Source organism: Arachis ipaensis, chromosome B6 (assembly GCF_059453495.1).
Source record: "Arachis ipaensis isolate K30076 ecotype BB chromosome B6, ASM5945349v1, whole genome shotgun sequence".
Classification (NCBI taxonomy): domain Eukaryota; kingdom Viridiplantae; phylum Streptophyta; class Magnoliopsida; order Fabales; family Fabaceae; genus Arachis; species Arachis ipaensis.
Window position 1 is genome coordinate 78464809 of NC_142441.1, and position 11015 is coordinate 78475823.

At 36.3% G+C, this 11015-nt stretch overlaps 1 protein-coding gene and 1 long non-coding RNA gene across 2 annotated transcripts; both read right to left on the reverse strand.

Moving 5' to 3' along the window:
- Positions 1 to 354: 354 nt before the first annotated feature.
- Positions 355 to 942, reverse strand: LOC107648783 (uncharacterized). Its single transcript, XR_001622077.3, has 3 exons — positions 875 to 942; positions 534 to 628; positions 355 to 445 (listed from the first exon to the last, which is right to left on the reverse strand). It is a non-coding gene; the product is annotated as an uncharacterized LOC107648783 (long non-coding RNA).
- Positions 943 to 5818: 4876 nt separating this feature from the next.
- LOC148561452 (protein FAR1-RELATED SEQUENCE 5-like) lies at positions 5819 to 7717 on the reverse strand. The gene has a single exon (XM_088490756.1). It carries the CDS (start codon positions 7715 to 7717, stop codon positions 5819 to 5821), a length of 1899 nt encoding a protein of 632 aa, XP_088346882.1.
- Between the last annotated feature and the right edge of the window lie 3298 nt (positions 7718 to 11015).

Below are 11015 nucleotides of genomic sequence, written 5' to 3' on the forward strand. Positions count from 1 at the left end.
GAAAAAAATTGTATTCCATACAACAAAAATGGTAGCATACAAAGAAGGAAATTTTTTTCCATTATTTGTTACCTAACAGTACAAGGGACTGGCCCCAGAGAATTAAATGGCACCAGGGTCAAGCACCAAAAATGAACTGTAAAGAATAGACTAAAACAAAAACAAGGTTGGGGAAAAAGAAAAAGAAAAACCACTGACATGCAACACACTTTTTTTTGGTGTTTGTCAGAATCTCTCAAAATTGTTCTAGCCATATCAACCATTAAAGGTGTGAGTTAAGGCTTCTTCAAGGGATGACTTGGCATTGCCTTGCAAATCCTCGAGTACAGCAAATTTCTCACCAGGTGACAGCTTGTACGGTGATTTCTTTAAGGTGTATTCAAAGCCGAAATTGCAAGTATCCTTGTCTGAGGAAGTTGACTTTTCAAATTCTTCAAAAAGTGGCCTATACGAGCAAAAGCATAAATAGTAAACACAATGCACAAAAGATAGCACAAAGGAGGATTCAAAAGTATATAACAAGCAATACAAACCAGCTGTTTCACTCAGGATTCTAGTTGATGAATTTGGGTGGTTCCGAGAAGCCAAAGCTAGCAAGAGCAAAACTCTGTTAGCCATTAAATTATACCTAAAAGAGAAAAGTATTTTATTGAGCTAAGGCTTTGAATGTGCAAAATTATAAAATAGAAAGCATTTACAAGTCAAAAAGATGTAAAACAGAAAGCAAACTAAAGATGAATAAGATAAAACAAAAGTAATGAAAAAACAGAGCCTAAAGCATGTGTCAGGCCATCTCAATCTATAGTGAGTGTTAAACAACTTTAAAACCAAGTCAAATATGAAAAGAAAGAAGGCCAAATGAGTTGCCATTTACCGCCAATGCAAGCCAGTGGAATCAAAACTCATAGAGCCAATATGAGAAACCAAATCTGAAAATCCCAGTCCACAAACAAGTATGGTTGTCTTTGTCTGATATCCTAAAAAATCTTTTAGATACTCTAGAAAATTGGATGTTGTACTTTACAAAAAGCTGTTGAAAATCAGGAACTATTAAATTATATCAAGACAATAAAACTACAACACAAGTCAACAATCATCTGAAGGGGATAAGTCTACCTCATTAATTGCTTTCTGAGCTTTCAAGGATTCATGATGAGAACTTCAAGGAGAAACCAGCAACATATTAGTATCTCAAATTACCCATAGCACAACAATTTCTAACTACAATGGGAAACAATGAAAATAGAAATACCTTGAGAGAATAGCCATTATAAATGAAGAGAATGACTTCAGATCCTGGAATCAAATAAAGCATATAAGAAACATGAAACTAATAATCACCCAGAAAGACAATTTAAAGAAAATGCTTGATCATCACCGTAGTCAAAATGTAACAGAAAATGAAAATAGAATTGAAATTGCAACCAAACAGGCCCTAAAATCCTGTTTTCTGATTTCACTTTTTCCTTCACAAATCTTAAAAATAAAGAAGATTGAAAATGAAAACTGAAAATAGAAACAGAAATGCCAACCAAACATGCACTTTCCTTCCCCTAGAATTCGCAAACACACCCTAATAAAACACAACAAAACTCACACAACCAGCTATATACATACTTGTACTGATCTATTGGATAATAATGAACCCGACTTCCAAGAAGGGATCATAGAAGATTATCAGCAGCCCCATTAACCTATCATTGAGAATAATAATAACCAAGGTCAAATATGTACTAGTAGACCATTATCAACAAGGTTGAGAGAGAATAAAACCTTCCAGGATGGTGAGTCAAAAGCCAAGAAGACAGCTTCTTTAAATTGATCCTTATAGCGGAGTATTGCTAGACTGCCAAAAGTGATGCCAACTGATAATATTTTTTATTGATAAACTCTTATAAACTGATAAACAAAACCAGTCATTTAGCATACAAAGGAAATGCTCAAGCAGGGCTAGTTCGAACTACACATAGATCCAATCCATGCCCGGAATTTCACAAACACTAAAGTAATACATCAAAGCAAAAGTCCATGAAAAGAAACATATCAATAGTTTATCATCACACATAATCCTCTCCCCTCACCTTTCCTCCTCTTTTACCATAATGCCCTCCGGTTCACGTTTCCTCCCCTTTTACCATAATGCCCTCCGGTTGGCTGGTCCCAAAAGATTGTGGAATCTCACAAAGTACCATTCTACATGGCAATGCACATTCTCCAGCTGTACAAATAGGGAACAGAACAGTTAAATTTAGAAGTAAATATGACTTGTTCAATGTCCATGCTACATAAAATTGACGAGCATACCTGTGATAAAGTAATTTTTGAGTCATACATGCTGATGAATAAATCAGCTAAATCATGTGCCTCATCTATTATCAATATTGGATTTCAAATTCAGACCAAGAGCTTCACGAGATGATTTTGACAAAAGAGATTGATATGGAAGGACAAGAAGATCAGCTCTCACAACCATGCTTCTAGAGCCGTAGTAGGTTTGCAAGATCTTCAATATCCAAGGGTCCTCATTCAGATACCTCATTCCTGAATTCATGTTGTAGTTTATGTGGCAACCAGAAGAGGCCTTTGTTCTGCGTGTGTGTGCACCTACTCTTATGTTCTGCAAGTTCAAGAGACATTAGTGCCTAGACAATTCTATCTTATTTATTCTTGCCCAAAAAGAAAAGGTACCAACACGAAGTAGTGACTAATAGATAAGAAACTTAGTCCCACAATTAGACATTAAGCATAGAAGTTAGTATTGCTTATGTTTTCATCTCAATTTTAGACTTCTAAATAAAACTATTTCTCTTGAATCCTTAGCCAAGCATGCCTTGTTGAATGAAAACATTCTCAACATTAAGATTCTATGTGCAATTTTTCAAAAGAATAGTGATATACCTTCACCCTTGTAGCTTCATTTATGCGTGTGGAGTTTTCAAGTGAAAGCACATCTATGGTATTGCAAATATTATGTTAAGGATTATCAATTTAAAAAATAAAAAAAAATAATCAATAAAGAAACTTTCAAGGGTGAACTTTCGCAACAAAAAAAAGGTTAGGAAAAAAGAAGGGACACAAGCTTTGTTTCTAGCTTGATTGAATATACCATATAACTTTCTTTCATTTTATCTGCTTTATCTATCTCCTTTTTCTTTTCTTTAAAAGAAAAAAACAAAGAATCAAGGAAAACTAAAAGCGAATTCGACCTTACTCAAGTGGTGCTCAAGTCAAATGGAAAAAAAAAAGGAAGAAACATGAGGGTACAGTTCAATAATTTTGGTATTTTTTCCTCTAAAAGAAAAGCAAGTCACCTGTAACTGAAACTATGCTAAAAGAGTAAAGGTAATGTAAGAACACAAATGTACCTGTCAATTTTTTCCCTAATTGCAGGCTCAATCCCATCATCATCCAAATCTCCATCATCAAAGTGAATCTTAAGAGAAACGGTGCCATCCTCTTCGTACAGTAAATTTGATGTCTCGCCAATTATACTTCCATCAGAACTTTGGTCACCGGTATCATGCCCATTTAACTCCTATTACAAGGAAAAAGGCAATAACCACTTAGCATTTTGTTAACAAAACAAAAGATTTTTCAACTGAAATAAAAAAATAACACCAAATGAATGGACTAAACAGCATACAGACAGAAAATTCACAACCACCTTCTTATGCAAGGAAACAGGCAAGCATTGTTTATAAGCCTAAACCAGTACAAGTCATGTGATGATAAATAAATATTTGAGCCTTAATCATTTAAAGAATCTTTACAACTCATGAAACAACTTGAGTTATATGAGAAAGTGGCAAGAAATTTAACTTTGTTAACCAAAATATCCAACTTCTTGGCAGTTATTTCTCTCAATAACTGCATAAAACTGCTATAGAGCTTTCTTTGACATGAAGCTAGCAGAGAATTTGATAAGTAAATAACTCAATTGGAACTTCAAATTGCATAGCAGGGTTCATAAAAGAACTACTATAGAGCTTTCTTTAACAAACCTTTTGGATCATTGATAGCCTTAGATCCAGCACAGCACAGTGAAAGAACTTGAAGCCTCAAGGATAACTTCAGAATAGACGGACTCTCATGATTATAAAAGAGTAGGGTCATCCCTGCAAGAGAAGTATGCTTTCAAGAAACACGATGCCACTGAACTAAAAGAGTATAAAAGAACTAAATTTCAATCACCAAAAGAGTATAATTCATACATAGTCAAATGGAGACATTAAATGATCTGGCAAACAAATACCAACATAAACGTAAACAAAATATAATGTCGTATGTCACTAGACGGTTCATATGCCCACAAGAAAATAATAAAAATAAAAATAATAAATAATATCCTATGTTGTAAATCTAATCTTGTGGAACCAGCCCTAATTTTTATAAATTGATAGCACAAGCATTTGAAAGGGAGATATAATCAGCAATTTTAACATGTATAAATTAAAAATATAATATATAGATTATAACTCTATGGCTTTTTATTGTTGATGACATCATTCAAAAGTCCAACCCATGTATTGCTATCACTGGGTCCACTAGAATACGATGAGATATGAGAAAACTGAGGATATGATGTATTCCGGCAGTAGAAGGATATTGGTTGAAGTACGCCATGCCATTTGAAACATGATGAAAAGGAATAGGGAGGACTCCACCATAAGGTTGATAAGGAAGGACCACTGGATAATGATGCATAGGATATTGTGGTAATCCTGGTATCTTGGTTGTGGCTACATCTGGAACTTTGGTCACCTCAATTCCTGATGTGTTGGTCTTATCTTTTAATGTCTCTTGAGTTAGAGTGATTTCTTCGGTCTAAACATAAATAATAATTTTTAAATAATTACGATACAGAATTTAAAAAAATAATAAATAAAGAAACTCGTCAGACAAGCTAGAGTCGAGTAAGAATTTTCTCAAAGTGTTGGCCTCACTCACCCTTAAACTCTCAGTTGCACTTATGGTATTGGATTAAAATAATTTAAATTCAAATTAAGACTTTAATTTTCCTTCTTAAATTATCTAATATAAATTATTAGATATGCAAAATGTTACCTTCTGTCAACTTTTTTTGCCATTTGCTCTAATCTTCGGTGTCTCTGTCAATTTAGATACAGACTTCTTGCTTCCACAACCCTTGAACTTTTTGTAATAGAATAATAAGAAATAATATAAGCACTACGAGCATAATATGTTGCAAATTTGAATTGAAATGACAATAAATTTGATAGATGGTATAACATGGACAAGTGCTTACTTTAAAATTATTGTTATTGTGCACAGGTGTATTTTCTACTGATTTTGTGTTCTGAGAGGGAGTCTGTTTATTGGCATCACATTCTTCAACCTGCTAAAAAAATTTTAAAAATTGCTCAAAATATTTCATTATTTAATAGTTCTGCGAAAGACACTAAAATAATAGGTAAGCATAAAGTATATCCTTAAGCAAGGCATTATATTAATACCATTGGTTCATCTTCAGCATTTGAGTATTCGGCACGGGAGTCCTCCTTGGCGAGTAATAGACATGTCCTAACGAAATGCCTGCTTAACTTACAATGTGAACATCTTCGCCTCTTTTGGCCTTTTGGAACCTTTCTTGGAGCCCCTTTTGACTTCACAACAGCTGGATCACCTATTAGCGCTGACGTGGGGGAAAGCCTCGCTTGTGCATCACCTTTATTTTGCACCTTCGAAATTAGCTTAAGTAACTCACCTGAGATTTCCCTATAGTCAGCTGAATTTTTGGAAGAAATATCACAAAGCTTCCAACAAATAGATGACATTGCACCGCATCTAAGTGTGGGCACTATATTATCAGCGGTGTCTGCTCGCTAATTGAGCATATAAAATCACTCTTTGCATCCCTTGTCCATCTTTTCAGGATAAGAGATGTTGGGACGCATTTTTTATTGCGATGCTTCAAGACTCCAAAGATGTGGGAACACGGTAATCCACGAATCTCAAATAGCCTGCACTCACACGCAAACAGGTCCTTGCCTTTATTGTAAGATACTTTAAATTCCCATTGCTGATTAAAATACTCACTCGTGTTGTACTCAACAATGTCTCCACTGTTTGGGTATTCAGTCACATTTAAGGCACCTGCTGCTTCTATCTCATCTTTCACAAGTTTGAAAATATTTCTAGTATAAAGTTCAGCAGCTTGTTTCTCAAAACTTTCCAAGCACGTAGTCAAAACAGGAAACTTATAAAAGGTTTCAAAGTCAGCAGTAAGATGGTTGTTTCGGTAATGCCTTACTACTTCACAAAATTTATGCATGAATTCAAGGAGATTGGTTTTACTGTCAACATAGTTCTTCAATAATGAATGAATTCCCTCACACTGTGATGTAGTTCTTATGCGGCCAAAAAAGTGCTCCTTCAAATATGCGGTAGCGCACTTCATTCTGTCATTATAAATGGCTTGGACCCATTCATTCTCGACAAGTCCGTATTTGGATATGATCTCATTCCATCTCTGTTCAAATATTTGTACGGTAAACTGTCCATACAATAATACACTAAAATCGTCCCAAAAATGCTTGTTTTTTATATTCTGTACCGCATTACGATGGAGATGCCATGCACAAAGGCGGTGTGGTATACCATGAAATACTTCTAAGATAGCATCTCTCATAGCACGATCTCCGTCTGTCACAACGCCTCCGGATAGTTTTCCTGACATGATTTCCGAAAATTCCTTCAGTGCCCACTTGAAAGTTACGGACCTTTCATCTGAGAGCAGAGCGCATCCAAAGATAGTTGTCTGGCCATGGTGGTTGGTCCTTGAAAATATAACTAAGAGCTTGTTGTATACATTTTTCTTGTAAGTAGTGCCAAAAGCCAGTACATCGCCAAAACATTCGTAATCAACAACGCTTTCTCCATCAGCCCAAACCAAATTCTCCAACCTACCATCCTTTAAGGTGAACTTTCCTAGAAATAACGGGTCATTGTCTGCCTTAGAAAATAGATAGGCCAACGCAGCAAATGCATCACCGTCTTTCACTTTCCCATGCCTAGTCTTACTAGTGTGGTTATGTAAGTCTTTGCTGGTAAAACCCACTTTATCATATCCACCTTTTTGGGAAACCATGTAACCCATTATGTGGCAAGTTTTAACACCACATGCTCGCAAGCTGTCTACTTGTGTTTTATCGGCCTCATCAAGCCCACAATTCGCGATAATAAGATGTCTGAACTTAGGTGGACACAGTGGATGATTGTGTTCACTCTCAAAGACACTAACTTTCCACTTACCCGTTCTATAGTGACGAATGAACCGAATCCTCGCCCTGCAGTTGACACGAGTAATTGCCCTATGTTCCCTTTGCCGATTGTCCCTTTTAAGGTGCTTCCAATGTCTTTCTCCTGCTTTATTGCAAACCAACTGTCTTGTATTAATGTTGCCATTAGCATCCACCGTCTTCAAGTCTTTTCGGGACACAAATCTATAGCACCTGGCATACTTGGCATAAAATTCACAAACATGAGATTCTGTATCAAACACCAATCCCCATATGTCTTCGATGGTCAAATCAGTTATCAACTTTTCCAAACCACCAGCATTAATTATATCTTCCTCAACTTCATCTACAGTTACATCCACCATATCATCACTTTCATCAGAACTGCACTCATACTCAACACTTAAATCTTCAGATTGATCACCATCTTTATACGACTCTTTGCCATCATTCTCCATGACTGAACTTAAAATTTTAACATGTTAGGTACTAACTAAATGCTAGGAGAATGGAATAGAAAAAATGAACTAATCTTTTTTTTTATTAAAATTATTGGTCAATCAAATTCTACGAAACCTAAGAGCCATTAGTGCATAAGAGTGTTAAAATAGTTTTTCATACTTAAAAAATTATAATAAACATGTGGAAGTCTAAGCTCAACGTCTAGGTGTTTTCACAGTTTTCTTAGTCATCCCTTGCATTTTCTCAACAGGTTCAATTCAATTTCCTTTTGAATTTCTTGAATTTTTGTGTGTGATTGATTTTCCCTTTTTTGCTCTCAATTTCCCATTAGTTTCTTATAAAGTTAATTCCTTTATCATGTGTTTCCCAGTTACGGTTTACTACTTGTATAACTGATTATTCTTTTCTTTTCTTTTTTCCTATAAAAATCCAGTTTTCTATGAATATGATTATGGAAAAGAGAAGTTTAACATCATTCAATTGTTAGGAAATATGGCTTCGGGCAAAGATGAGACAAAGGTAGAATTCTAAAAATAAGGCAACATTTCTTGTGAAATTGATTGTATTTGTTGTTGTTAATTACTTAGTTATCTTTTGTAATAGTACTATGCAGGAGAAGATGGCAGAAATCGAGTTTTTATCTCCAGTGGTGAAGTCTCTAACAAGAGATGCAGAAGAGAGGAGGGAAGCAGTGGGACTGCTGCTAGAACTCTGTGATCTTCCTGTAGTTCGAGGGCAAATTGGAAGAATTCAAGGGTTCATTGTAATGTTAGAATGATCTTCCTGCTTGAGGTTGCCTTTTTTGAGTTCTCTCTAATCATTCTTTCATTCATTATTAATTTTGGTGTTTGAGCTTGCAATATGATAATATCCTAGGTTGTATTGATAATTGAGGATAACATTTGTACAACAGAGTGTATAAACCACTCAAGTTATTTATTTTGCAAATAAAAGTATCATCTTTTTCTCTTCTTATCCTTAAATATGATAGCTTGTTTATAGGTTTAGTAGTTGTATAGTTGTATTATTTCTAGGAAATATAATAAAGTGACCAATTTTCTAGATCAGCAACATAATAAGCATAAAAGTATATCAAGCAATTAAACTTGCAAGAGAATCCAAGCATGCAACTGTTACAAGGCACCCTTCCAGGTTTAGTAAGGAAAGCTTTTGCAACCTTGAAATGAACCAGGACATCATAAAAAATTAATGAAGAATAGATAATCATGAAATACTGAAACTCAAGAATTTTGTTCAAACTGGCAAGCTGAGATGCTATTATGCTTGGTTTAGTAACTTGTTCTTGCCATTCAGGTCTCACCTACCTCAAAAGCAATCCCAAATCATTTGCAATAACAGTGATCTATGCTTCATAAACTACTCAAATTATCAAAATCAGAAACATGAATCGCACTATTCAGAATCTAGGAGAGGCATACCAATTTCAAGAAACGCATAATTGGCACAATTTATCAAGCATACCAATAATAAATATTCAATCATCTACTTATGAACCAGGACATCATCGAAAATTAATGAAGAATAGATAATTATGAAATACTGAAACTCAAGAATTCTGTTCAAACTGGCAAGCTGAGATGCTATTATGCTTGGTTTAGTAACTTGTTCTTGCCATTCAGGTCTCAACTACCTCAAAAGCAATTCCAAATCATTTGCAATAACAGTGATCTATGCTTCATAAACTACTCAAATTATCAAAATCAGAAACATGAATTGCACTATTCAGAATCTAGGAGAGGCATACCAATTTCAAGAAACGCATAATTGGCACAATTTATCAAGCATACCAATAATAAATATTCAATCATCTACTTATGAACCAGGACATCATCGAAAATTAATGAAGAATAGATAATTATGAAATACTGAATGTATGACCCAGAACCTTTGAAGAGCCTTTTTATGATCAAGTCTCAAATCATATAGTTATTTATAGCCTTAATTTCAGAAATTGTTTTATTAAAGATAATTAAGGCAAGTTTTGATTTATTGAAATTGAGACGAGTTATGATCTTTATCCAATTTTATAATTGTTGGGTTATTTTCTATATTTAAATTATAAATTTAGCAGTTGTGAAATAATAAAAATTTTATATGTTTTGGACTAAGTAACTAATATTTTAAATATTAGTACTGCTATTTTGGAAAATAGGGAAATTAATTATATTATTTCTAATTTTTAGATTTGGGCATTTTATTGAAAATAATTTTTGAAAATGATGAACAAATGGCATTTTCTATATATAATTAGTGTTGGATTTACATTGGGTTTCAATTACTATATTATTCCCAATTTTATGTGAAATTACCATAATGCCCTTAACCCTAATTTTCAAAATGAAACCCTAAAACCCTAACCTGACCCGTTTCCCCCCAAGACCCAGCCAAGCACCCACAATGCACCCTCACCAGCAGCAGTAGCACGCACTGCTTTCCTTTCTTCTTGAACAAAAGAGAAGAAACGGCAGAGGGAAGGGGAGACTGAGTGCGGCAGGGAGGAGAAGAGAAGGGGGAGGGGCGCTGGCACCGGTGGGCTTCTCCACTGCCGTCGCCGCCGAACTGATACACGGAGAGGGAGAGTTCGCGTCAAAGAGAGAGAGGGAGCTTCATCTGCGTCGTCGTCCAGCCGTCCTCCGGCCTTTCATCACTGGTTCCTCACCGTTGTCGCCGTGGAGGCCGAACACGTCGAGTTCCCTGCCGCCGCCTTGGAGTCCGCCGTCAGACCTGACTCGAAGGAAGAGAGGTGTGCCGTCAGCGTCGTGCAGAGAGGGACTCGCAGCTGCCGTCGCGTCTCGTCGCCGTCACCTCTACCGCACGTCGCCACCGTACGCGCTGTGGCCTCCAGCCGCGCCATCGCCAGTCGCGCTTGCTCTACCGTCCTTGTTGTGGCTGGTGTTGTCGCCGGAGACCCACCATCGTTGGAGAAAGGGAGAGAGTCAGAGAAGGAGAGTCACGCCGGAGAAGAACCCTCACGGAGTTGTCCCTGCGCTGCGCCCAGCAGCTGTCAGGAGCCTTGTCGCCGATCATGGGGGTGTGCCGGTAAGCTCCTGCCGCCAAAAAACCTCGCTGCCATCGCCAGAAGATCCTACCGGTAAGGTTTTAAGTATTGGGTTTCGTTCTCCTGAGTTTTCGGAAGCATTACAATCACTGCATGTTGGATTTAGCTTGCTTTTGAATTGATTTCTGGTTTGAGCTGTTGAAAAGGAATGAGAAACGGTTTAGTTGGGACCCGAACCGGGTGGCAAAAGTCCATGTTTTAGGGGAGGTGCTGCC

Coding starts and splice junctions, on each gene's coding strand:
- LOC148561452 (XM_088490756.1), bottom strand. CDS start 7,717: ATGGAGAATGATGGCAAAGAGTCGTATAAAGATGGTGATCAATCTGAA.